The sequence below is a fragment of the Nyctereutes procyonoides genome, unplaced genomic scaffold (genome assembly GCF_905146905.1).
Source record: "Nyctereutes procyonoides isolate TBG_1078 unplaced genomic scaffold, NYPRO_anot_genome, whole genome shotgun sequence".
Taxonomy (NCBI): Eukaryota; Metazoa; Chordata; class Mammalia; order Carnivora; family Canidae; genus Nyctereutes; species Nyctereutes procyonoides.
In genome coordinates, this window is record NW_026575146.1 from 87,843,834 (window position 1) to 87,869,274 (window position 25,441).

A 25,441-nucleotide genomic window follows, 5' to 3' on the forward strand; every position below is an offset into this window, starting at 1 on the left:
AGATTGAGGAACTCCCAGGAACCAGGAAGGAGGATTTTGATCCATGGTTAGAACCATCTGATTGAAAAAATTAAAATTAAAATTAAAAAAAAATAAAAAAAAAAAAAAGAACCATCTGATTGGAAAAGCCGCTCGTCTCTGTCTCGCCCTCGGTCTCCAGCAGACCCCATGGGGTCCCCGATTCCATAGAATTAGGAAGCCCGGTGAGTGCCAAGCTTCCTACCAACTCCTCAGAAGATAAGTCGGGGCTGCTCCGTCGCTTAGAGAGCGCGCAGGGCCCCCCTCACCCCCGTGGCTTCAGGGGCACAGGCAAGGGAAGCAGAGGCCTCTGTGTGCACACGGATCACCCAAACTTCATTTTCGTCTCAACACCAGAATCTCTCCCTGCCCAGCACGTCAGCACCCGGCTCCGACCGGAGCGTGTTCGAAACTTCCACCAACAGAAAGGAGGTGGGATGCAAACTGTCTATGGAATGGGGCTGAAAATCCTGACAAAGACCAAGGACTTTGTGAAGTTGATGAAAATGCTGTTGGAGAGTTTCTGGGATCATGTGGAAAGCCCTGAGCCTCTGGCCAACTTAGATCAGATAAGGATCAAAAGAAAGAAAATCGACAAAAATGTTGACTTGTAGGAGTTCAAAGGAGAATGATTCAAATATCAAATAGTTGAAACCTCACATGTTTTTAAAAAGAATGATATTTTTGTGATCACCCTGTAGAAGTCGTAAGCTAAGGGGGCCACAGCATGTCATCATGCGCTTCGGCCAGAAAAGCCTTCTCTCCCTAAAACTAAGACAGTTAGGAACAACAATACAGAAGTTATAAATAAAGTATAATGAAATAAATAATATAAAATATAAAAGTTATAATAGGGAATAGTCAATTCATTCTTTGTCCTAATATTTAGAGCATAGTGGCCATAATAACCTAGATTTTAGTTTAATTTAGTAAATTATTGAAAACAAACTTATTTTCAAATAGTTGATAGGTTCAATTTTGAGGGCAATAACCAAATCATATTTTTTACTCATTTTTATTTTATTTTTTTATTTTTTTAAGATTTTATTTATTTATCCATGAGAGACACAGAGAGAGAGGCAGAGACTCAGGCAGAGGGAGGAGCAGGCTCCGCGCGGGGAGCCCGATGTGGGACTCGATCCCAGGACCCTGGGGTCACGCCCTGGGCCGGAGGCAGACGCTCAACGGCTGAGCCCCCCCAGGTGTCCATTTTAAGTGGCTTCTGTTTGAAGCTTTCTGTCCAATTCTATGGACAAATATGTCCCAAGGAGTCAGGCTTATTGTTTGTTTTGGCTTTTGATTTTAATGAACATGATGATTTATGACTGATCAGATTGGTAATTTAAATTATTAATGTATTTATTCTCAACTTTTATTTTCAAATTATCTCAAATTTCATTAAAAATTGCAGCAATAGGGATCCCCGGGTGGCGCAGCGGTTTGGCGCCTGCCTTTGGCCCAGGGCGCGATCCTGGAGACCCGGGATCGAATCCCACGTCGGGCTCCCGGTGCATGGAGCCTGCTTCTCCCTCTGCCTGTGTCTCTGCCTCTCTCTCTCTCTCTCACTGTGTGCCTATCATAAATAAAAAATAAAAATAAAAAAAAATTGCAGCAATAGAACAAAGAACTTCTATCTGTCCCTCACTCAGCTTCTCCCAGTGTTTTCACGTTACCACATCTATCTTATCACTCTCTCTTAATTGATAGAAATATAGTATCATTTCTTTCTCGAAACACTTGAGAATAAGTTGCTGATCTACTTCCCCTTTCTTAAATATTATTGGGTATATTTTCTCAAAACAGACACATTGTCTCATACAACCACAGTTCAATTGTCAAAACCAGGAAACAACTGCTGATATAATAGTGTTATCTAATCTATAGATCTTCAAATTTTTACCATAAGTTGCTCTTTTGACCTTGTGGGAACCTACTGATGTCTTGGGAGAAGTTCCAAAGAGATGGAAATCCATTCATGTATTCATCCAACCAACCAACCAACCAACCAACCAACCAACCAACCAACCAACCAACCTTTACTGACCCTTTCGCCATGTGCCAGGGACTGGGCAAGGGCTGGAAACCAGAAAGGAATCCTACATAGACCCTGTCCTCAAAATGATTTTATAAAACTAAGAATCAAAATGCCATGAATAAAATGATACCTCGGGATTCTCTACCACGATATGGTCTGAACAGCACGATGGTGTCCATTATGGTGTTAGGCCAAGTGCACCTGGTGAGCAGCAGGCGGCAAGCCCTGGATGTCTTACTAAGACGACACTTGCATGCCGAGGGCAGGAGGTGGGGGGTATTCAGGGCACTGCCATATGGGTGAGGTTTTTAGAGGTCTCACTGGCCTGCCAGTTGGCAGGACTCCCTTCTAAGGTAAAGCGTGAGCAGTGGCAATGCTGGATCATCTCCTACGGAGAAAGAAGCCCAGAGCTGGGTGCACTCCTGGGATTCCAGGAGAGGCACACTTGGACATATTTCTCCAAATCCATTACTCAGATGACTTGGAGGCCTGCCCGTTTTGAGGGAGTTCAGAGCAAGAGCGGGCTCTTCAGCAATCTGCTCTTCTACTAAGGTTGTGTGACCCAGAGGAACCAAAGGTGATGGACTCAGTATCCATGATGACGGAGAAGGGTTCCATGCAGAGTCTCTGGCGAGCCCCAGTGGGAGAGTCCTAGTCGTCCTAGTAGAGACCTTCAGCTTTCTGGAGAAAGACCCTTCCTTCTGCCGCAGAGAACTACTCTGGTGTGAAAACCAGCTCCTGCTGTGCAGCTGGGTCGGCCAGAGACTTAGCGCCGACTAAAGGGAGAGCAGCGACTGTGCCGTTGGACTAACCATAATGAGTGGGCAATGGCCAGACTCAACCAGTCACTGGTTGGAAGGGCACAATAGCAATGACAGCCATCCATCATGCAACGAAAATGGCGTATTTGGGATCAGGCCCAAAGAAGTCTAGTAGGAACGTAGAAGTTGTGTGAACAGGAGGCCCAGACCCTTACATCATCTGTCTCTGACGCAATGACAGGTCTCCCTCCGCTCACACTTACAGCCTCTACGGTTTGAATGTTTGTGTTCCCTGCCCCTCTAGTTCATATTTTGAATTCCTAAACTCCAAAGGTGGTGGTATTAGTAGATGGGGCCTCTGGGAGGCCGTGAGGATGGAGTCCTCATAAATGGGATTAGTCCTCTTATAAAAGAGGCCCCAGAGGGCTCCCTAGCCCTTTCCACCAGGGACACAGGGAGAAGTTGGTGGTCTGCAACCCATAGGAGACAGTCACACGACACCAAAACTACTGGCCTCATGACCCTGGACTTCCCAGCCCCCAGAACTGTGAGAAATAAATGTTTGTCCCCGACGTTTTGTTACAGCAGAGCCCGAAAGCACTAAGATCGGGCCGTGTAGGCATACGGCAGGGTGGAGGACGCGTGTGCCTGTGTCCTGCTGATGGAGGAGGAGAAAACTTGGACCTGGCTCATACGTAGGTGTTAAGTAAAAATAAACTGTTGCCCTCAGGCTGGGACAAGGGTGGGGACACACCTTGGGTGAAAAAATTTATCACTAGTGAAGATAAATGTTACTATGACATTTAAGTCAAAATTAATACAAAAACATCCATGATGAGTAAAATACCAAAATCTGCAATAAGCACAGGCTCAGTAACAGCACTGTGCTGGGCTATACTGAAGCTTGAGGCAAAAGGATAAATCAGTGATACTAATCTATGGGAATGGGAACGGGTGCACCAATCTTTGGATTTATGTTAAGGGTTCACCCTTCCCCCTGCCCCTCGTTAGGGTTAGGGTTAGGGTTAGGGGTTAGGGTTAGGGGTTAGGGTTAGGGGTTAGGGTTAGGGGTTAGGGTTAGGGTTAGGGGTTATGGGTTAGGGTTAGGGTTAGGGGTTATGGGTTAGGGTTAGTCAGAAAACATCTGCAGAGGAGACTCTCGGCACTGAGGTAGATAATATGATTCATCCTGCGGCTCTATCATCAGCCACCTCACTGCTTGGGCAATAAACGCTTTCCTGATTGACATGGCCAAGGTGGCAAAGATCAGGCCATCGGTGGGCCCAACACCATGCGTTCCTTCTTACTAAAGATAGTCTGGCTGCTGCGACCGCTCAGTACCTTTTCTCCAGCAACATAAACCAATATGCAGGTCCTCCATGTGACGCCATTTCTTAAGGAGACCAGCCACCGGTGTGAAGTTAATCAGATTCCTTCTGCCCGCGAGGGACAGTGGCTACTCTTCGCCAGCATCAACACTTATTCTAGATACGGATTTCCTTCCCTGCCGTAGTGTCTTCACCAGCGTGACCATCCGAGGACTTACAGACGCCGGGTTTATTGGCCTGAGTTTCAACCATTGGCTCAAGCCTGGGGATCTGTTTACTAGGAAAGGAGGTAGACAATGGGCTTGTGACCACAGGATTCACCCAGAAGCAGCTGACCTGATAGAAAATCGGAATGGCCTGTTAGGAGGCCGTGAAGGGAAAACCCAGGTAGCTGGGATGCCATCCTGTAGACGGTAGTTCGTGTGCTAAACCCCAGGTTGGTCTTCTCTTCCCAGCAGCTGAGACACATGGGTCTGGGAACCAAGAGGCAGGCGTTGGAGTGGCTTCTCTCACCTTCCATCTTAGGGACCAACTTGAGAAATCCGTGCTTCTTGTCCTCACGACCTCAGGTCGCACTCTGGCAAATTAGCCGTCTTGGTTGTTGACGAGGGTGGAGGCAGTGGAGGACACACTCTTCCACAGGGGGACGTTGGAAACGTCACTGATCTTGACAACATGACTGCTGCCTGGTCACCTTGGGTTCCTCACGGAAGTGGGCCAGATGCAAACAAACAACTCCCACGACGAAAAGAAATTAACACAACTAGAGGGACCCTCTACCTCACACTGCCCACAAACACCAACTCAAAATGGATCGATGACCTGCGCTCAAGAGCTAAAACCATAAGACTCCAGGAAGAAAACATAGGGGCAATACTTCTTGACCATGGGTTTGGAAATGGATTCTTAGATTATGACGCCAAAAACACGCAGAACACGAGAAAAAATATATTGGACTTCATCAAAACTGAAACGTGTGCATCAAAGGACCTTAGCGAGAATGTGAGAAGATAATATATGGAATGGAGAACATATTTGTAAATCGTATAAGAGGTTAATATCCAGAATACGGATGACTCTCGAACAATGTAGGGGTTAGGGCCCTGACCCCCACGTAGTTGAAGATCTATGTACCTTTTCTTTTTTGGAAAGTCTTTTTTTTGGGGGGGCGGGGATTTTATTTAATAACATTTGGGGAGGAGCAGAAGGAGAAAGACAACAGGTCCCACATTGAACGAGGAGCTCACCGTGAGCCTCGATCCCACGACCTCGAAGTCAGGACCCAAGGTGAAAACAATGACTGCACAACTCAACCGACTGAGCCACCCAGGCCCCCTAAAAATCCACGTATAGCTTTTGACTCCTCCCAAACTTGACTGGTATCCTACTGTTGACCTCACCAATGACATGAAGAGTTGATTAACACATATCGTGTACGTTATATGTGCTGTGTATTATATTCTTTCAATAAAGTCAGCTGGAGAAAAGAGAATGTCATTAAGAGCATCACAAGGAACAGACACCACATTCATACTACTGTAGTATATTTATCAAAAAATTCCATGTGGAAATGGACACACATGGTTCAAAAGCGTGTTTTTATGGGTCAACCGTACATAAGAACTCCTACAACTCAACAACAGAGAGACAAATCAATTGAAAAATGGACAAAGGACTTAATAGACATGTCTCTACATAAGATGTACAGGTGCCCGGGGATCCCTGGGTGGTCAGTGGTTTGGTGCCTGCCTTTGGCTCAGGTTGTGACCCTGGGGTCCCAGGATCGAGTCCCGCATCAGGCTTCCTTCAGGGAGCCTGCTTCCCCCTCTGCCTGTGTCTCTGCCTCCCTCTGTGTGTCTCTCATGAAAGATTTTATTTTATTTTATTTATTTTATTTAAAATAATTTAATTTATTATTTAAAATTTTAAATTATTATTTATTAAAATTCAAAATAATTTATTCATTATTTATCACAATTTAAAATAATTTATTCATTATTTATTAAAATTTAAAATAATTTATTTATTATTTATTATTTTATTTTATTTTGTTTAAAATAAAATCTTAAAAAAAAAAAAGAAAGATGTACAGGTGCCCAAAAAGCACATGAAAAGATGGTCAACAGCACCGGTCCTGAGGGAAATGCAAGTGGGACCATGAAGCAGACACGGCGTCACACCCGTTAGAAAGGCTCGTACAGAAGGAAGCAAAGGACAAGTGGTGGTGACCATGTGGAGACGTCGGGGCCCTGGCGTGCGCCGTCGGCGGGAATGCACCAGGACACGGCTGCTGTGGACCACAGCGGGGTGGTGGGTCCTCAAGAAATTAAAAACAGCATCAGCAGCAATTGCACTCAGGGGATAGACCCAAAATATCGGACGCAGGGACTCGGACGAACGCCGGCGGCCTCTGCAGCAGTATCCGCAAGAGCCCCAAGGGCGGGAGGCACACGAGTGGCCATCGACAGATCGGACACTAATCCAGGGTCGACGCGCAGAGGCTCGACATTCGGCCTCAGGAAGGAATGAGATTCCAAGACCCGCTGCGGCGGGGATGGACCTGAGAACACGACGCCGCGCAACCCACGCCGGGCCCGAACGGGCAGCAGGTGCGACCTGCTCGCGGGGAACGTCCAGAGCAGGCAAGTGCACCGCGGCAGCGAGCCGACGGGTCACAGGGGCTGGCGGAAGGGGAAGCAGGGCTTGCTGCTTCCCGCCGGCCAAGACGAGGGAGTCCGGAGTGGCTGGTGCGGGACGGGGGTGATGGCTATCGCCGTGGCTCCAGGGCCATCGGCCGCGGGGACTGTGGCTGGTCTCTGCCTTGAAGACCTGTCGGCAGATGGGAGCTGATGCAGCGCACAGGGTGTGAGGGGGGCCGGGTGGACTGTGCCGGACAAGCCTCTCGCTGCCCCACGTCCCCCTTGGCCTCAGCTCTGACGCCAGCTGCGGCTGTGGGGCAAGCCTCAGCTTATCTGGCCCTGATAGCACCTTTGCCTCAAGTGTGTGGTTTGCTGTTTGCCCCGGGGTCTCCCTAACGCCGTGGCACCAGGCGGCAGACGGCACGCGGGGCACAGGTGCAGCCTAGGAGGGCGGGAGGTGACACTCGGGGAGCCTTGGGGGGTGGGCCATCGAGGGGGGTCGGGGCCGGTGGGGACGGGGGATTAGCTGGGGTCGGGGCGGGGGGCGGGGTAGGCAGGGAATCCGGGAGTCTGCGTGGGGCTGTGCCCTGGCCGCCCCCAGCAGCACCCACCAGCCGAGGCCTCGCATCCTTACACCTGCTCTCCCTCCTCTTGGGCCGCGTCCCCCCGACCCTCATCCCTGTCCCTGGGGTGGCCTCTCAGAGCAGCCATCCTGGGTCAAGGCCTTTCCTCGAGCTCTGCTTTTTTGCGAAGGACCTAGGTTAAGCCAGAGTCTCCAAACTCCCCCTTCCCCTGGGAAAGCACCCCCCATCTGTCCCCGTGGGGCCTAAGAGGAGAAAGCACGACGTGGGAGGCTTGTGCGCGGCCCGCCGCGCTGTCCCTGGAGCCAGCCGGAGACCCTCGGCCTCGCAGGGGCGCGTGTGCCCCGTCCGGGCACGTGGAGAAGAATCCATCGGAGCACCATGGCGAAGGGAGACTCGGCGTCGCTGTCGCTGCGCAGCCCCCCCGCAAAGCGACAGCTTCGTCTGTTGGACCAAAATCCAGAGCAGCGCCGGGCTTCGGGCTTCGGGGCTTCGGAGCCGCGCTTCCCGGATTTCCAGATCCCGAGCTCCCCCTCGTGGTGGCTTCCACTCATGCTCCGAGCTTGGCCGTGAAGCCTCAAATTTCCAGCCCGTTTCAGGGCTTTTTTCCTCTAAGGACCAGTCATCAGGTGTTTGAGTCTTTGGTGCTACGTCTGTGTTTAGAATAAATAACCGTGTTTTATGCTCCGTCTGTTCCTGGAGCGAGTAACCGTTGAGTGTCCGCGTGGCTGCCGGGCCGAGATGTCGGTGGAAGGCGCAGCCCCTTTCCGCAGAGGAACAGCGAAGGAGGCAGGTAAAGCGGCATCCACGCGGGTGGGCGCAGGGGAGACAGCGGCCACTGCTTGCTTCCGTCCCAAACCCGAATTCGTCCTCCTGCCTCGCTCAGGAACAGGCACGGGGAGCACATGCCCTCCTTACAGTCGGCCCACGGCCCACGCGAGCGCGTGAGGGCGGGGTGACGTCCACTGCCCTAAATGTCTCACGGAATGAAAAGGCGCCTTCGCCTTAGCGGGGCTCAGCAGCTTCCAGTGCAGTTGGGTTGAGGCTCCAGCACAGTCCAGCGGGGCCGACTGTCACGCGCTTCGGGTAATTCATATGCATGAGGAGACGTCATCATTTTTGGTGCAGTTTTGAAAGGAAGTATTAAGGGCGAGAATCTGATTTTAAGTGATGGGAAGAAAAAAAAAAAGTTGCGAATTTAGCTCCAGACTCTGCAGAGGATGAAAGAAGATGTTATATTTCTGTTTGAGACGTCGCAACGCCCTCTGGCCCCCTGCCCCGGCGCACCTGCCCACGGAGCGCTGGGGACGCGCTCAGTTGCGCCACTGCTCCCATTAACAGCCTTGCAGGACAGAGCGTCTCCGAGACGCCCCGGGTCACGGCAGGGCAACAGATGGCTCTGCAAAGCGATGGCGTGTGTGGGATACACCGAGAGATCTTTTACAAAAGTAGTTGTATTTATTTTTTTTAAGATCTTATTTATTTATTCATGAGGGACCCAGGCAGAGGGAGGAGCAGGCTCCATGCAGGGAGCCCGACCCGGGACTCGATCCCAGGACCCCAGGGTCACGCCCTGGGACAAAGGTGATGCTCAATTGCTGAGCCACCCGGGCGTCCGTCAAAAGTAGTTCTAAAGTACCCAAGATTTGGGGCGCCTGCATGGCCGGGCGGAGAAGCAACCCACTCTTGGTTTCGGCCCAGGCCTTGAGCTGAGGGCCCTGAGATCGAGCCCCGTGTCCGGCTCCACACTCATCGGGGGGTGTGCTTGAATTGTCCCTCTCTCCCTCCCTCCCCCTAACCGACAGACCCCCTAACCCTAACCCTAACCCTAACCCCAACCCTCCCTCCTCCCGCTCTCTCGCTCTTGCTCTCAAATAAATAAATAAGACCTTACAAATGAATAAATAAGTACTCAAGATTTGTCGGTTTTCTCAAGACGCTATTTCTGTGTTAATCAGCTGTCCTGCGGGCACGTCTGTGTATCTACGAAGACCCAGAATTTAAGATTTGCTATTTTAAAAACCGCATAATAATTGATGGGGGTGCGTGCGTCTCTAAGGGGAAGGGCCGTTACCTAACCCGCCGTGGGACTCCAGGCAGCCGTCTCGCCCACGGCTGTCCTCGAGTGGACGCACGCCCAACAGTGTGACCTGCTAACCCGAGGGTAAGGACTTAGTTGCAGCCTTTGACCCCCAACCGGGGAGGAGCATCCACCCGGCGCGGGCCTTGGGCGGGGGCGTCCAGGGTGACAGTGCGGGGGGCTGGCCCCGGGAGGGCAGGTGTCTCAGTAGCATCTCCCCCGCTCTGGCCCCCGTAAACCCTCCACGTCCCCGACAGCAAGCGCACGGGGGTTAGAGACGCCTCGGGCAGGAGCCGGGAGGCCCTGGGCGCCCCAGTCCCCCGGGCCAGGCAAGCGGAGCGGGAGGGGCCTCCGAGCGAGCAGCTGACACAGGAGGCTGAGGGGAAGCGGGACGACCGGGGGCTCCCGCCCTGCTGCCGCGCTCCTCTCTGGCGGTCTGTGGGGTGCGGCGCCCACGTTCCACTCCACGTGGGCTGGGAGCCTCGGCCGCTTTTCCTCATGAACGTGCAGGTGCCTTGCATGGAACCTGAGCGACTTGGAGACACCCACGAGGCTGACGCCTGCTAGACCATGATAGGTAACGACCAGCGCTGGTGGACTCCAGTTACGCCTGGTCATTCGGTGGGCGCCAAGGACACGGGGGAGGGAAGACACAGCCAGTCCCTCTCCCGTGGGTCTCACGTTCGGGAGGGGGAGTGTCGTGCCAACGCGGGCGCCCAGGAGAGGGGGATGCTATTAAAGTCCGCCTAATCCAGGCTGTGGTTGAGCTGACACGTTGGCCTGCAGCCACCCCACTGCGTGCACGGTCATCGCGGATTTCCAACGAGGTGTGCGGACCCCCAAGTACGGCGCTCGGCCTGGTGTCCTTCCGAGGCCCCACTGCCGGCGACACCTACAGCCCCTCTACCGCACTGTAGCACTAATTGCCGCCCGTTTGTCTCCTCGTGTCCTCCCTAAGGGACGCACGATGAGGAATCTTGCCCCTCTTGACTACTGTTCTATCCCCCAATCCGGAAGGGGCCCCGAGTCCACGTCTGTTGGACAGATGGCGGCTTGGCTGCGACACGGGACACCATTAACAGTAAGCGGCCACGTCGCTTCCGTCGACGACAAAGACAAACGAGAGATGGCGGCGTCAGCCATGTCGAACCGCCCTCCAGACCCTCAGAAAACCCCTGGAAAGTAGAACTGATGGTCATCGCTAGTGGTGACCAGTGTCCACGAGCGCTCTCCGTGACCCTCACCTACCGTAGTCACATCCCGGGCAGCCCCGGCCAGACTGACGGAGGCTGGGCCGCACGACCCCTGGGATGCGAGGACGTGAGGATGTGTAACTCTCAAAGCTAGAGCGGGAGGAGGAGATGGGGCCTCTGCTCTGTGCCGGGATCACTGGCTCGGAGGATCCTGCCGCCTCGTCGTGAGGGTGCTCAGGAGGCCCTCCGGCGCGGCCCGCGTGTGAGGAGCTGAAGCTTCCACGGCCATAGTCGCCTGCCGTGGCGGAGGCCCATCCTCCAGCCCCAGTCGAGCCTTCAGATGACGGGACCCCAGCCCAGGGAAAAGCCTTTCCAAGCTCTTGACCCTCAGAAAGAGCTGGGAGGAGATGTGGGGCACCCTTACCGTTGCCCTAAGCCACTAAGTCTTGACGCGACCTATCACGCAGCGATGACCCCAGGTAAGGTGAGGTTGGTGCAGCTCCGTGAGCCAATGATGGGCGTCTCCTCAGCCTGACGCGGCTTAGAAGAGCAATTTGAGAACGTCGCACATTATTAAACGTTGCAACGTGGACCGCAGGGGTGTGCTCCCTTTGCGGACACAACTTGAGAGAAGCCCCTGAGCCTCCTGCTCCTGCCAGGATGCGGCTGCCCCTGAGCCCCTCCTACGTAGATTCTGGAGCTTTCCCGGCAAGAGAAGCAGGCTGGACAAAGTGAGAGCGTTGACTCCCCCGGCCGAGGCCGACTCCCCCGGCAAGAGTTGGCGATCTGGCTCAGAGGACTGAAGCCGGGCTCTGGCCCGGAGGACACCTTCCCTCTGCCCCCCCGCCCCTGCCACCCCCGCGTCCTGCCGCAGCCCCGATGATCTCCATAGCACCGGAGGAGGACCGTGTGCCCGGGGACCACAACACAGGCAGGGCCACGACGCATTCGTGTAGGACGACCCGCAGACCGCCTGCCGGAGGGCAGCAGCAAGCAGCGGGGGAAGGCAAGGGCCCGGGCGCGTGGCCGCATCCTCGCAGATCCACACACACGAGGGTCCGCGGGGGCTTCCTGCAGGCCCGGCGCTCTCCTGCCAGGCTGCGCCCCGTGGCCCCGTGCTTGCTGGGGGGGGGGGGCAGAGCGGCGCCCTCCCCTGCCCGCAGCAGAGGCCCCAGGGCCTTTGTCCCGGGGAAGCAGCAGGCTCCCCGCCTGGTGCTGGGAGTGGGGCACGGGGTGCCTGCCGCGTCCGTGCTCCCTGCGCCGCGGCCTTGCCTGGTGCTCCCCGGCGTCACTGGAAGCGGCTTTGCTCCCACCGCGTGGCCTGTCGTCTGCGAGGTTCCTGGAGACGTTCTGAGGAGCTCGCTCGACGGAAATGCCTGGCTCCCGCGGGCCACCCCGACCCCGCCGGCCCAGCAGGGCCCCCACCCAGGCCGCAAAGGCCTCCCCCCCCCCCAGGCAGGTGGCCCCGGGCCTGCGGGCCTCGCCCCGGGCTGGCTCCCCTGTGGGCTCCGCGGCCAAGCCTGAGGGCAGCTGCCAAGGGAACCCGCGTGACGGGTCCGGCGTAGGCAGGGGGATGGGGGAGTGGCCGTGGCCAGAGCAGGGCCTGGGGGACACGGTGCCCCTCGCATCACTGACGTCCCGACCCACGGAAGCTGCACAGACGCCGCCTGCTTATCCGCCCAGGCCTCCACCCGGAGTCCGCCTGCTCAGGGCCGCGCGTGGGGGTGACGGAGCCTCGTGCACCTGAGGCCCCAGCCGGGAAGCCCTGGGGGACCAGGGACGGAGTCTCTGCTGTCCCGGCAGAAAGGGGGCCCGAGAAGGGATGCGCGCCCACGGCACCCCTTTCCCCGCCGCCTTCCAGCCTCAGGTCCGGCGGGTGCCCCCCAGGGGAGCAGGGACAGCCAGCTGCCGGCGGGAAGGGGCGTGGGGGCAAGGGGAGACCCCGGGCAGCTCCCAAGGCTGCGGCGCCCCAACAGAGCTCCGTCCACCGCGGGGCGCCCCTCTCCCAGGAGCTCCCACCGTGGGGGCGTCTCCTTGCTGGAGAATTCCCGGGTCGTTCTCCTGCCGGTGGCTCAGTTCATGGGGGGGGGGCGTGCGTGCGACCCCGCAGCCGCCCTGCCTTCCACGGCCCCCAGCACCCCGCAGGGCCCTCCATCCCGTCCCTACTGCGGGGAGAACGGGCGCCCAGGGGTCTGGAGGTGTGACCTCACTCTGTCGCGAGCTGTGTAACCTGGGAGAGGCCATTCCTCTCCCTGCATCTTGGGGAGCCTGAGGAACCATCTGGAAACCAGGGCGCCGAGAAGACGTGAGCTCCGTCTAGTGGGGGGCTGTGGCTGGGAGCCTCGGCCCTTCCCCGGGGCCAGGACGTGTCCCCGTCGGTAGCTCTGGGTCTGAGCTGACAGCGCGGTTCTCCAGGGACGCGCGGACGTGGCGGCGGTGGCAGAGGTGCTGCTGGCGGTGCTGGAGTGTGTGGGCAGGTGTTGGGGGACCCCTCGGGGTCCTCCCACCTGTCACTGCGGGGGGGCCCTAAACCAAGAGCGGATGCCCAGGATCGGGGGATCACCCTTTCCCCAGGGGCGGTGACGTCCCGGCTGCCATGACCTTCGTGCTGGAGTCAGGGACGTGCTTCGGGATCCAGGCCGCGCTTCCAACAGGGGGTCAGAGGGCAGTGAACTAAGGGGGGCCTCCTGCCCGTCCCCCGTTCTCCCCACCGTGGGCTCCCGCCTGAAGGAGGAGGTTACATACCTGAGCTGCGCTGCACGTTTCAGGGTCTCAAGCACCCACTCATCATTTACTGCTTCGGAAATGTTGCCTATGAGGCTCCCCGACACCAGGGCTCTGGGTTTTCTTCAGTAATAACAAAACTTCAGCGCGATGCCCTGTGTGCCCCCAAATTCACGTGGAGGCAAATTCAGCGTGACCGTGCTCGGGGATGGAGCCCATCAGGAGGCACCTAGGGTCCGTGAGGCCCTAAGGGTGGGGCCCTGGTGTGACAGGACGGATGGTCTCGGAAGGGAGACGGCAGAGACTCGCACCCTCCGTCCCGGGACACCCGGGACACGGGCCCCGAGGGCGCACCCCGGACTGCAACCCGCCTCGCCCCACCCTCGCCCTGGCGGCGTCCGGGCTTCCAGGCTCCGGAACTTGGGGGAATCGGTGTTGGCTAACCCCCCCCCAAAACAAAACAGAAAAAAGCCCCACATTTCCTCACAGAACAAAATCACGAACACGCCAAAGTTTAAAACAAGAAAGAGAAACCGCGCGGGGCGCGCTGAGGGAAGAGCTACTTGGGAGAAAGAACCCCCGCCCTCCGAGCACCCGGAAACACAGGCCTCAGCACCCCGCAGTGACCCTGGCGCCCCTTCTGTGCTGGAAGGTCATTCCGACGGACACGGCCGGGCGGTAAGAGTCCTGTTGTTCCAGAAGCTGTTCTGACGGCAACGGGATAATTCTAGAAACACTGGCGTGAGCCCGGCCTGTTCTACAGAACCATGGAAAATCATGCATCTCGGACTGAGGATCAGTGCTCCGGGGGCACAGGCCTCCTCAGCGAGCTCCACACGGAAGACCACAAGACCACGTGGATTTTCCTCCCAGCTCTTTTGCAGCAGCTCCGCCCCCCAGAGCCCCCCCGGGGCCGTCCGCGGCTTGACCCCAAGGGCCCGGCCGCTCCGCTCCGGGTCCCACACTTCACTTGGTAGGGTTTGGAGGAGGGCACCTCTCTGTTCTCTCCGCAAACAGATTTTAGGGTGCATCTCGGCCCTATCAGGCTCGCTGCGTAGACCCTAGCTGAGAATTCCTGGTTGTGCCGCAGGGGACCTCTGGAACGTTCCGCGGGGATGCAGTCGTGCGTGGAATGCATCGCGGGTACCGCCACGCTCCCCGCTTTGCAGTTTATGAAGCGCTTTCCACTCTGGCCCTCCTCCGAGGGCGCCGAGGGCGCCGATTCTCAGCGTCATCTCGTAGCCGAGGGCGCTGGGGGCCGTCTGGGTGGAAGCAGGGGCAGGGGAGTTGTCTGGAAACTGCTCTGGCACCGTAAGCACGCCGTTTTCACTCGGCTCGTCTGTCTATTTGATGTGGCTTTGGGGAAAGTGACAAAAATGACGGAGGAGCAGGAGGCCAGAGGGCCTGTGAGCCGTCCCCTGTCACCTGACTACTGACTTCCGACGGTTCATCCCGGTGACTTGGAGCGTGTGGGTGGGACCTGGAGGAAACTCACGCGGCAGTGATGGTGGCTGAGGGACCCAGGGAGTGTGCAAGGGGGACATAATAGCGAATAATACTATGAATGAGGATGACACACTCAGCACATGGCAAATCGGTGGAGAGGTGCTAAGCGATGACAAAGGGACAGGACAGCCGTCGGCAAATATCGCAAGGACGTAAATACCAAGGAAGAGGACGACTTAAGTATTTAGAAGGACGAGGAAGCCCGGGATGGGCTCGTAACCAGTCCCAGCCAGCTCGTCCCACAACAGCCCTTGCTGAACTAAGCTCCCTGAGACCAAAGGCGGGCGGCCCCGTGGTCCCTCCACGACTTTGACGCCTGGGCTGAGCCTGAAAGTTCCTTGTGCCCCAGGTGCCATGTGCATCCTCGCACGCTTACCTGGCATTTGTGGAATAGCTGCGTTTGGCCTTGAATCGTGTCACCCTGGAGAGGCATCTGCAGCCCTGACGCTGGTACTTGTGCGAGGACCTTGTTTGTGGTCCCTCGTCACGGGGCTCTAGCCGACCCATCCATCTCCCTGCTACGTGGCCAGCAGTGCGCCGAACATTCCACGTACGAAGGGAATGGCGTGCGTCCCCGGAAAGACGGGGCCACGGAAGGAAGGGTGTCCTAGGCCGCACCCCGTCCCATGAGCCCCTGTCCTCTACCCCAGCCCGCACACGGTTGAGATGGACCTTGCACCCTGCAGAGCTTCTGCAAGCCTGGAGAGCCTCCGGGGACTGTGCCTCCCTTCGGCCTTTGATCCAGGCTCTCTGAGCCTCGGGCCCAGGGATGCCCCTCCCCGTCCTCAGCAGGCACAGGACAGAGTCCAGGGACCTCGGGAAGCCCAAGGTGCTCAGTTAACGTGCGGTGAGTGATGGGCCGACGTCCCACACGGGCTCTGTGGACGCAGCCTGGCATGCCGGGGGCCCCTGGACCTCCAGCATGGTGGACCGTGTGTGGTGGGGGTGGGGGTGGGGGTGGGGGTGGGGGGGTGGGGGTGGAATCAGTCTCCTGCCTCCCCGGGCGCGAGGCTCCCACTGCGACTCTGGAGATGGGCTTCGTTTTCAGAGTCTATGACATCAACAAGAAGGATCTAGATGCCCGGGCATCACCTCCCCGAGTCTCCAGAACGACCCTATGGGAAGGCACTACTATCGTTGCCATTTCCCGAACGAGGAAACTGAGGCATAGAGCAGCTGAATGACCTCCGCAAGGTCCCCCAGCCAGACCTCAGCACGGTGGGCGTCACGGGGGCACTGTCTGGATGCCGCGCCAGGGCACCGCGCCTGTCATTCTCAGGCCCGCTCTGCAGGAGGCCTGGCTGCCACGAGGAGACCGCGGTGTCACGCGCTACCCCGACGGGCTTGTGCGCGTGTGACCCCACGACTTCATTCATATCAGGGTGCAGGTCCCAGGTGCAGAGGTGGCGGGGCTGCCCGCAGCTCGCCTGCCCTGGAGGACCCTGACTGCGACTTTCCCTTCCAGCATCTCTCCTGCCTTCCCACCTCGGGGAGTCGGCAGCCCGATTCCTTGAGGAGCCGCCAGAGGGAGCCGCCCGCAGGGGAATGGGAGGCTCCCCCCCCCCCCGCCCCCGCCCGGCCCAACTCGGGGGGGCTCCTACTGGGAGGCGGTGGGATATGTCAGGGCGGGCAGGGAGCGTCCGTCCTGCCCCTGCTAAGACCGTGCGGTGGACAAATGTAAGGGCCGCAAGCCCGCCGTCAGGTGTGCTTACCCTGCGCGCCCACAAGTGACAGTAATAAGGAGGGTGGGAAGAGACTTCTGGAGGGAAGGATAGGCTTAGGGGGTGGCTGGTGACATGGGCTCACAGGCGTCTGCCTAGCCCCCAGCTCACCGGGCCGCACGCGGTAAAGAGGTGCAGCTTTTTAAAGTCGCCACGTGTGTACCTTTTTAAAAGAACCACCTTCCGGGCCGGTACATGCTATCGCACAGGTGCGTGCAAGTGCGCGCTGTGTGTGCGTGCACCTGGGCCGCAGACGTATGGTGTAGCTGCGTGTGTGGACACACACACTCCCAAACTACTTTCCGTTCTGAAAAAGAAAAAGAAATGAGAGGAGCCAGGCGGTGTGACGGCGGCCCACGGCCCGGGGTGCCAGGCGCCCGGAGGGCAGGGCTCTGAGCCAGGGGGGGCCCAGCTGCAGTCAGGCCCCTCCAGCCCCTACCTGGGTGCCCCGGGGGACCCGCCTCCCTGCACCTCACTGCACGGGGGGCTGATCAAGCGGGGTGGTCACCGAGGGACCCCGGGGCCTTTTTCAGATTTGGGAGGCTTCCAGGCCAGCCTGAGTCTGTGGGTGGGGGGTGGGTGGGGGTGAGGGTGCGGGTGGGGGTGGGGGTGTTGTCCACACCCCCTGTGACCTATGCCCCGCAAGCCAGGAGTAAACCCAGGCCTCGGTCTTTCAAAGGCCCAGACCCGAGGCCCCGGGGGGCACCGGGCGGGGCGCGCGCGGTCCGGGTCACTGCGGCATCCGCATCCGGGCTTGGGGGTCGCGGGGGTCTCGTGGCACCGAGGGGCGCCCGGGGCAGCCGCCTGCGGCCCAGGCCGCGCCCGGGGAAGGGGCGGGAGCCCAGCGGGAGCCCAGCGGGAGGGGCGCTGCGAGGTCGGGCACCTCGGTGCTGCCGCCCAGGCCAGGCCCCCAGGGGGAGGGGCGCGGCCGGAGCCCGCGGGCGGGAGGGGCGGGGAGGGGGAGGGAGGAGGGGGGAGGAGGAGGGAGGAGGGAGCCGCGGCGGCGGAGCGGACGCCGGAAGGGCCCGGGCGGGTGAGCCGGAAGGCGGCGGCGCTGGGGTGCGGGCGGGTGCGCGGGGACGGGGGAGGGGGGTGCGGGGACGGGGACGGGGACGGGGACGGGGGAGGGGGAGGGGCGCGCGGGGCGGGTGGGGGAAGGGGCGCGCGGGGCGGGTGCGCGGGGGCGGGGGAGGGGGAGGAGGTGCGGGCGGGGGCGCGGGGGCGGGGAGGGGTGCGGGGACCGGGGTGCGGGCGGGTGCGCGGGTCGGGGGGAGGGTGCGCGGGGCCGGGGTGCGCGGCGGCGCTGGGGGCGGTGCGCGCCGGGGCGGGGCTGCGGGCAGCAGGGCCTGGGGGACGCGGGGCCTGAGGAGCCGGAGCCTGTGCGCCCCCGGGTCGCGGCCCGGCAGGTGCAGGGCCTGGGTCCCCACAGAGAGGCCAGCGCCCGGGGCGCGGTGCCAGGAGACCAAGGGGCTGCAGGGCCCGCCCCCCGGCACCAGGTGTCCAGGGCCCGTATGAACCACTGAGGCACGGAGAGGCCGAGTCACGGCAGAGGCAGCGCCAGCGGCCTAGGGGGCTGCGACCCCGGGGGCGGGACTCAGGGCGCTGGCGCCGAGCGGGGCGTCCGCAGTGGCCGGGGTGTGCGCGAGCTCCGGGGTCACCGGCTGTGCGCCCTCCGGTGTGTGCAGGACCAGGACGGCGTCCTAGGAGGATGCGGGTGCCAGCGCCCCGGCCCGCCCGCCGGAAGTCCCGGGATGGGAGGATGGTGAAGATTCCCGGGGGGGGGGGGGGGGGGGGGGAGGGCAGCCGGGTGGCTTGGCCTTTAGCCCTTTAGCGCCGCCTTCAGCCCAGGGCGTGACCCGGGATCCCAGCGTGGAGCCTGCTTCTCCCTCGGGCTGGGCCTCTGCCTCTCTCTCTCTCTCTCTCTCTCTGTTTCTCATGAATAATTATAATAATAATAAAAAGATATCCGAAGGGCTGGAAGTTTTCTTAGCCTTTATAAAAAGACATGGGGAGATGCCAAGACGCCAAGAGGTCACAGGGTGACCTCCCTATGGCTGGGAGGGCAGGGACGGGGCACAGGGAGGAGGCACCTGCTCCCCTAGGGCAGGGGTCAGGGCGGCCCCGTGCTTGGTCAGGACAGGTCAGCGCAGATGGCCGTGGACGCCAGGGTTTCAGCACCAGCCACTCCCCGTCTCTCAGGAGTTGGGGCTGCTGCGACAGGGCCACGGGGGCCGTGGGGACATGTGCCCCGGCCTGCCAAGGAGGAAGACAGGCCTGCCGGGACCCTATAGAGCCCAACAGAGAAGAGGCGGGACTGAGGCCACATCCGGGCTCTGCGAGGCCGCCAGGTGCCCTCCGAGCCTCCCCTCCTCCGACCGTCCCCCTCCCCGGAGCCTCCCCCTCCTCGCACCACCTGGTCCAGCTCAGAAGCCGCGCTGGGCTCCCGGGTGGGCTCACCTCCCTCTTCCCCGGAACCAGCCGTGCAGCACCCCAGCCTGGTGCTGGTGACATTGGGGCCGCCAGTTGGCGCTGCCCCTCCCCCTCCCCCCCCAGCCCCCGGGCAGCAGAGGGGCTCTCTGGGCCCAGAGCCCGTTTGTGCGTGAACCTGCTGGTGAAATACGTGCGCCGTGGGGAGGCGCCGGCCCACCCTGAGGCCTGTCCCCCCGCGTCCCTGCGGTACAGACGGCAGGCGAGGAGTGGGGAGACGCAGCACCGACTTCCCACCCCGCGTGGTGAAGTCACGAGTCAGGAGCCGGGCTTTCAGCGAGGCCCCGGGCCCCGGGTCCCAGCCCTTCCACGGGGTCGGGTGATGCTCTACCTGCTAATGAGGCCCCAAGGAGCTTCACCCAGGGGTGTCTCGCAGTGAGGCCTCGGTGGGGAGCCCCTGCACCCGGGCAGAGGTGGGCCGCTCCTGCCCGGGCCCCGGAGGGGCCGCGTCCACCGCCCGACACCGGCTGGCTCCCCAGCTCTGCGCAGCCCTGGCCTGTGCCCTGCTGGGCCCGGGGGGCCGGGGGTGCCGTTTGCACCACAAGGCCTCCCTAGCCCCTGGCGTTGCTGGGAAGTCATTCAGAGCAGCTGGGGAGCTAGGCTCCCTGAGGGACACTGGGGGGGCCTCTCCTGCCCCTTTCCGCGCATTTCCTCGCCCGCAGTGTGAGTGCGGGTGCGCCCTCCCCACCGGTGAGGGCACGCCCGCAGCCCCGCAGCCCATGGTGGGCTCCTCGGGAGCCCGCAGCGGGCAGCTCACCGCCGCCTCCAGAGGGCCTGCCAGGACTGCCCGCGGCCTCCCTGCTCCCCAGCACAGCGGACGGCCAGAAAGCCGGCATGAGCCGGGTGTGAAGGACACAGCGGGGACCCGGGAGGACCGCTCGCTCTACGAAGGGACCTGCCGTGAAATGAGACCCGTGGGTTCTCAATACGCGAAATACATTAGTATCTGACACAAAACTCATTTTGCTGGCATAGCTGCGCAGCACCTGCGGGCCGGGTAAACCAAGTCCCAGCCCGCGCCCCCTCCTCTCTCAGGGACTCGCGCCAGGTGCAGTCCGGTTGCCCTTAGGACGCTAGTGCGTTACTGTGACGCGTGTGTGCACGGGGCTCGCCCGTCCCGGCGGCTCGCTTCCAGGGTGGAGGAGGGGCCTGGACTCTGTGCCAGGGCTGCAGTGCGGGGAAAGGAGCCGGGGCGCCACGGGTGTCCTGGCAGGTCCGGGACGCAGGGAGCCAGGGCGGGGCAGGCGCACCTGACCTCCTCCAGGCCCTGGAGCACCCTGCGCGGCCTCCACACCCCACCTGGTCAAGCAGACACGTTGGGGGGATGTGGGTGGCGCTTTGTGAGCTCGAGGGCAACGTGGCAGGTGGCAGGAGCCCTGGGTCGTGCTCTCCTAAGCTCTTGCTGTCCACACTGCGGTTAGGACGCCAGCTGGAGGCTTGTGGCAAAGGCAGCAGCTCAGCCTGCACCGTGGCTGTGTCGCCTCTCAGGTCGTGGCCCTTCCCGGGTCACCTGGCCCTGCCTTCGCAGCCCACATGCGGAGCCCCACTGGCATCAGTGGCGTGTCAGAGGCGTGTATGGGTGAGAGAACATCCGCCAGGGCCACCCTGACCCCCGCTGGGTGCCCGCCTCCGATCCCTTCAGACCTCGGGAGCTCAGCCTGTAGCTGGTGTGTCTGCACTTCACACGCAGGACTGGGCGAGTGTGCTCAGGGGCCCAGGGCGGGCACACGTGCGTCCCCGCATCCAGAGCCTCCCCCTGCCCCGTCCCAGGGCCGGCATCGAGGCCGGGCAGTTGTGCCGCCTGCCAGGCTCCAGGCCCCGGGGATGCGGGAGCCAGCAGGAGGCCGCAGACGCCAGGAGGGTGCACTGGCCTCTGCGGGTGACCGGGGACGTGCGTCCTGGCCTTGCTCCAGCCGAGCTGCCGCCGTCCACGCGAGACTCGGCCTCGACTCTAGGGGGAGTAGCGTTTGGGTGGAAATAGTCCGATGCTCATTAACACTCTCCCTTAGAAATGCTTCCTTTGAGGCTCGCCAAGATGCCCCTCGTGGTGGAAGACGTCATGAGGCTGCTCTGCTCCATCGCTGAGGAGAGGAAAATGCAGGCAGCCATCAAGCACTCTGGGAAGGGCGCCCTGGTCACTGGGGCTGTGGCCTTCCTCGGTGGTCTGGTCGGAGGCCCACCCGGACTAGCTGTTGGTAAGTGCAAGCTCCGCGCGGGGCAGCCAGCCTCCAGGGCCTCGTACAAACAGCCTTGACGCCACAGAGACCCCACGGAAGGGTGACCGTGTGCGATGCTTTGAGCTGAGGTTGCTTCTGTGACATGGTCTCCGTGTACCTAACTCATCCTATGGGAAACACGGGCTTGAGCCTGAATGTCTCAGGAATCCGGGCATCCTTGCAAATGGCACGTGTCCACCCAGACCCGGGGCGCCTCTCCCCGCAGGGACGTGTCCCAGCGTCCGACAGTGGGGCCGTGCTGGGTCCCCGCCGGCCTCCTGGCCCTGGCACCATTACGTGTCCCTGCAGAGGGAGCCGGGGGAGGCTGGCACGGCCGAGCACCCACGAGCAGAGCCGGGGGGGCCCTTCTCCACTTGCTCGTGGGGAGAGACGGCCGGGTCCGGAGCAGACGGGCCCAGGCCGGAGCAGCAACAGCCGTCCAGGTGCAGATGAGCGCACCTGCCGCCGGCTGAGGCGTCTCTCGGGCGTCGTGGGGGACGTTCAGCAGACCTTGGGAACGACTGCTTTCCCCTCCCGAGTCCTCCTTCCTCTGCGGCCGAGGGGCAGCCTGGCCGGGGCCGCGTTCCGCCTCCGGGCCCGAGGCCGGCCTGGCTCCGTCCCGGGGAGGAGCGGGTTTCCAGCTGCGTCCACGCCGGGCCTCCTGGGAGGCTGCAGGCTCCCGCCTCCTGGCGGGGTCCACCCAGGCCCGGGCCCCTCTGGCCCCGGTGTCTCCTTTCAGAGAAACCCTTCACCTGGACCGGGCCGGCGAAGCACAGAGCGGCTGGCGGACCGTGCGAGAGAACCCCCCAAACCCCTCAGCCGCTTCCGTTCCCCCCACGTTCCCATCTTGCGTCCTTGCGGTGCATTTGTCACAAGTCAGCAACCAGCCCCGACGCGTCACTATTCTCCGTTCCCGGGCTCGATCGGGACTTTGCTAGTTCTCGCGTCAACGGTCCCTTCCTGTCCCAGACCTTCGGAGGAGGAGGGGCGCCCGGCTCATGGCCCCTTTTCAGGGACACGGGACCTCCACGGGGCCTTCCTGGGGACGCCCGCCACGACCTCTGGTTCAGGGGGTCCTTGCCAGGTTTGTCCACGTGACCCCAGCGTCTCTCCTGTCCAGGCTCTGCCCTTTCAGGGTCACTAAGTAGCTGCGCTGCATCCATTACCATCTCGTCATGATCTTTAGGAATCACGGGATTTTTAATGAAGAAACCTCGCATCTGAGTGGTAGCCATGGGCCAGCAAGGGGTAGTCACCGTCCTTTAGGCAGGGACCCAGCTCCCGGTCACTCATAGGCTCCCTGAGCCGCCCTCATTCCTGCCTGGCCCCAGAGGGCACCTGAGTGTGATTCCCCCGCCCCAGGGCCCCTTCCTGTAGCAAACCTGCAGCCCACCCGACCAGATACAACCGTCCCTCGACACAAGCCCTCGAGTCCCCAAGTCGTGCACCCGAAACTGGATCCTAAATTTACCTTTAAAAATGTCGATTATGCCCCTTTGAGGTTGCGGGAAGAGTAGGAGTAGGGTAACCTACATTGGATGATTATCACCATACAACTCTGGAGGGCTGGCGTGGACAACCACGGCCTCCAGAGTACGGGTCTCCTCTGTCCCCAGGGTCCCTTAACCATGTGCTTTCAGTTGACATTTCCAAAGTTCAGGGACAAAGAGTGCATGATGGGGAAGACCCAGCCCCACCACGGAGATGATTCTCCTTGAAAATGCACCTGCTTCTCAGCTCTCTGCGTTCAGACTAGAGGGTTCTGTGGGAAGCAGGAGACCTCCAGGCCCTGGGGAAGATTTTAGTTGGCGCAGCTGCGAGGAGACACCTCGTGCTGCACCTGTGAGGGCAGAGCTTAATGATGGGCATGCTGGGTGTCAATTATCTGAGCCAAATGGACCAAAGTCCCCATAAACCTCTGCCCCCCGACTGTGGGTGGAGGGGACATGAGGCCGAGGCTGTGCTGGCCTGCTCAGGAATGTGCCCACTCGTCATGGCCGCGGGCGTGCTCCCAGCAGGAACCTAGGCCTTTGTGTATGGATAAGGCCCCACTCATCGAAGCCGTCCTTGTTTTGCAGGGGGGGCCGTTGGGGGCCTGTTGGGCGCGTGGATGACGAGCGGACAGTTTCAGCCGATTCCTCAGATCCTGATGCAGCTGCCGCCCTCTGAGCAGCAGAAGCTCTTTAATGAAGTGACCGCCATCGTCAGGCACCTGGAGTGGACGGACGCCGTGCAGCTGACCATGCTGGTCATGGGCAGTGAGGCCCTGAAGCAGCAGCTGCTGGCCATGCTGGTGAACTACGTCACCAAGGAGCTGCGGGCCGAGGTCCAGTACGGTGACTAGAGGCTCCTCCTGGGGGCGGCTCAGGTCCCCTGACGCACAGGAGGGGACGCGTCCTTGGGAAACCCCACATCGCCCGTGTAGTGCCGTAGATGGAGTGAAACGCGCTGGAGACGCTACTACTGTGCTGCATCGTGTACTGGAAATTATTTATGAAGACGCTGTTCTGGGGTCCTGACACCCCGATCGCCGGGAGCCTGGCCAGGAGCAAATCTGTGCCTGCCGCGGACGTGGGGGGCGCTTCCTGAAGCCTGCTCTGGTGGTTCCTCTGCTCCCGTGGGGGCCCCGTCCTCAGCACCTGCTACGGGACCTGTCCCTCCCCTGCGGCACCGCGTCTCGGGACCTGGGAGCTGGCCCCCACGGGAATCCTGCTTCCGTCGTGTGCCCCTTGCTGTCACTGCCTCGAGCCACCCCGCCGACGGACGGTGGCCCGGCGACTGCAGCCACAAGCGCCCAGGCACCCGTCCCGTCCCCAGGGCCTCAGTCTCCCCATCCAGCAGGCTGTGGTAGTTGTTGAGTTTTGCTCTGTAAATTAAATGCCTCCAGTCGAGAGTATTGGTCTTTCTGCAGTGATAGGATCTAGGAAGTGCGTCCACCCGACACGGTTCTTATTCTGGGTTCCCTTTGCTCTCAGAACCGTAGCTGGACTCGGTGTCATCAAATTGCAGTAAATGTCTCCGGACGGGCCTTTTCCGTAAAGCGTCTCCAACATCCAGGGTCGCTCGCACGGAGCACAAGGGAAGGGGCTGGATTTGTGCCTTTAAGGAATGACACAAGCCTCCCAAGTCCGGTGCCCGAGGCCTGACCCTGCAGGCTGCCTGCTTTGGCGCCCCTGCTGCCCTGTGCCCACACGGCCACAGGCATCCCCAGGCCTCCCCGAGCCCGTGCACAGTGTCCCTTGGGTCCCCAGGCCTGGGCAGGGCACCCGGCCCAGGCCGCCCTGGGGTGAGGAGGGGCACCGCTGCCGAGGAGACGGCATCTTGGCACCTCCAGGGGGGTAAGGACCGTGTCAGGCTGAACTAGAGCCCACGCGGAGTAAGGCCAGACCAGGGCCTCTGAACTAGGACCCTACGACCCCTGGGTCTGGGAGAGCTGGGCCCAGCGTGAGCAACCAACCGGGGCGGCTTCCCTCGACCCCCCCCCCAGGCACCTTGTGTGACAACTCACGGCCCCGGGGTCCTGGACGCCCCGCACTGATGTCCCCGGGAGCCCCTCCCACCCCCTGGCCTGCCGGCCTTTATTCCTGGGAAAGACACTGACCCAACTCCTGACCAGAGTTGAAGCAGATGGAGCAGCCCTTCCTGAGTGAAGTCACCCGGGACCAGCAGGGTCCTGGGGTGCCCTGGGAGGGGCTTTGGGCCCAAGATGCGCAGAGCAGACCTCCAGTCCTAACTCGGGAGGAGAAAGCACTTTCCTGGCTCTCCCTCCGGCTCTCCCCTCGCCTCCTGTGCTTTAGTGTTTCCTTCTGTGTCTCCTTTGCAAAATCTTCATTTATTTATTCTTTTAACAGGTAATTAGAGCCTGGTGCAAAACTCGGAAGACTCCAGAGAGGACAGATGGAAAGGCGAGGCTTCCCCCTGCATGCAGGCCTACCCCAGCCCCCTCCCCGGGGGCAGCCACCGTGCCCCGGTCTTGGGTTTTCCCTTACTCCCCTTGAAATGGTCTTTGGAAACCATAATCATTTCCTTGCGTTTGTGTTTATTGATGAAAGCTTAGAAAAATGCAGAAAAGCATCAGGAGACCACTTTTCAGTGTTACCATCCAGAAAATCACCCTTAAAGGACTGTGTTACACATTCCTCCAGCTTCAGC

At 60.4% G+C, this 25,441-nt stretch overlaps 1 protein-coding gene across 3 annotated transcripts; it reads left to right on the forward strand.

Moving 5' to 3' along the window:
* The first annotated feature begins 15,692 nt into the window (after nucleotides 1-15,692).
* CUNH19orf12 (chromosome unknown C19orf12 homolog) lies at nucleotides 15,693-24,183 on the forward strand. Of its 3 annotated transcripts, none has more exons than XM_055309449.1 (3): nucleotides 15,693-15,712; nucleotides 21,083-21,268; nucleotides 23,368-24,183. In XM_055309449.1, the coding sequence occupies exons 2-3, from the start codon at nucleotides 21,085-21,087 to the stop codon at nucleotides 23,631-23,633; spliced, it is 450 nt and encodes a 149-aa protein (XP_055165424.1). In that variant the 5' UTR covers nucleotides 15,693-15,712; nucleotides 21,083-21,084; the 3' UTR covers nucleotides 23,634-24,183. The 3 variants fall into 3 exon arrangements, with proteins under 3 accessions (XP_055165424.1, XP_055165422.1, XP_055165423.1); XM_055309447.1 differs by lacking the exon at nucleotides 15,693-15,712 and adding an exon at nucleotides 17,589-17,645; XM_055309448.1 differs by lacking the exon at nucleotides 15,693-15,712 and adding an exon at nucleotides 17,591-17,619.
* Nucleotides 24,184-25,441: the final 1,258 nt, after the last annotated feature.

Excerpts from the sequence above, each read along its gene's own strand:
- CUNH19orf12 (XM_055309449.1), top strand. The coding sequence starts at position 21,085 with ATGCTTCCTTTGAGGCTCGCCAAGATGCCCCTCGTGGTGGAAGACGTC. Across the intron at positions 21,269-23,367 it reads CCCACCCGGACTAGCTGTTG|GGGGGGCCGTTGGGGGCCTG; the intron begins GTAAGTGCAAGC and ends CTTGTTTTGCAG.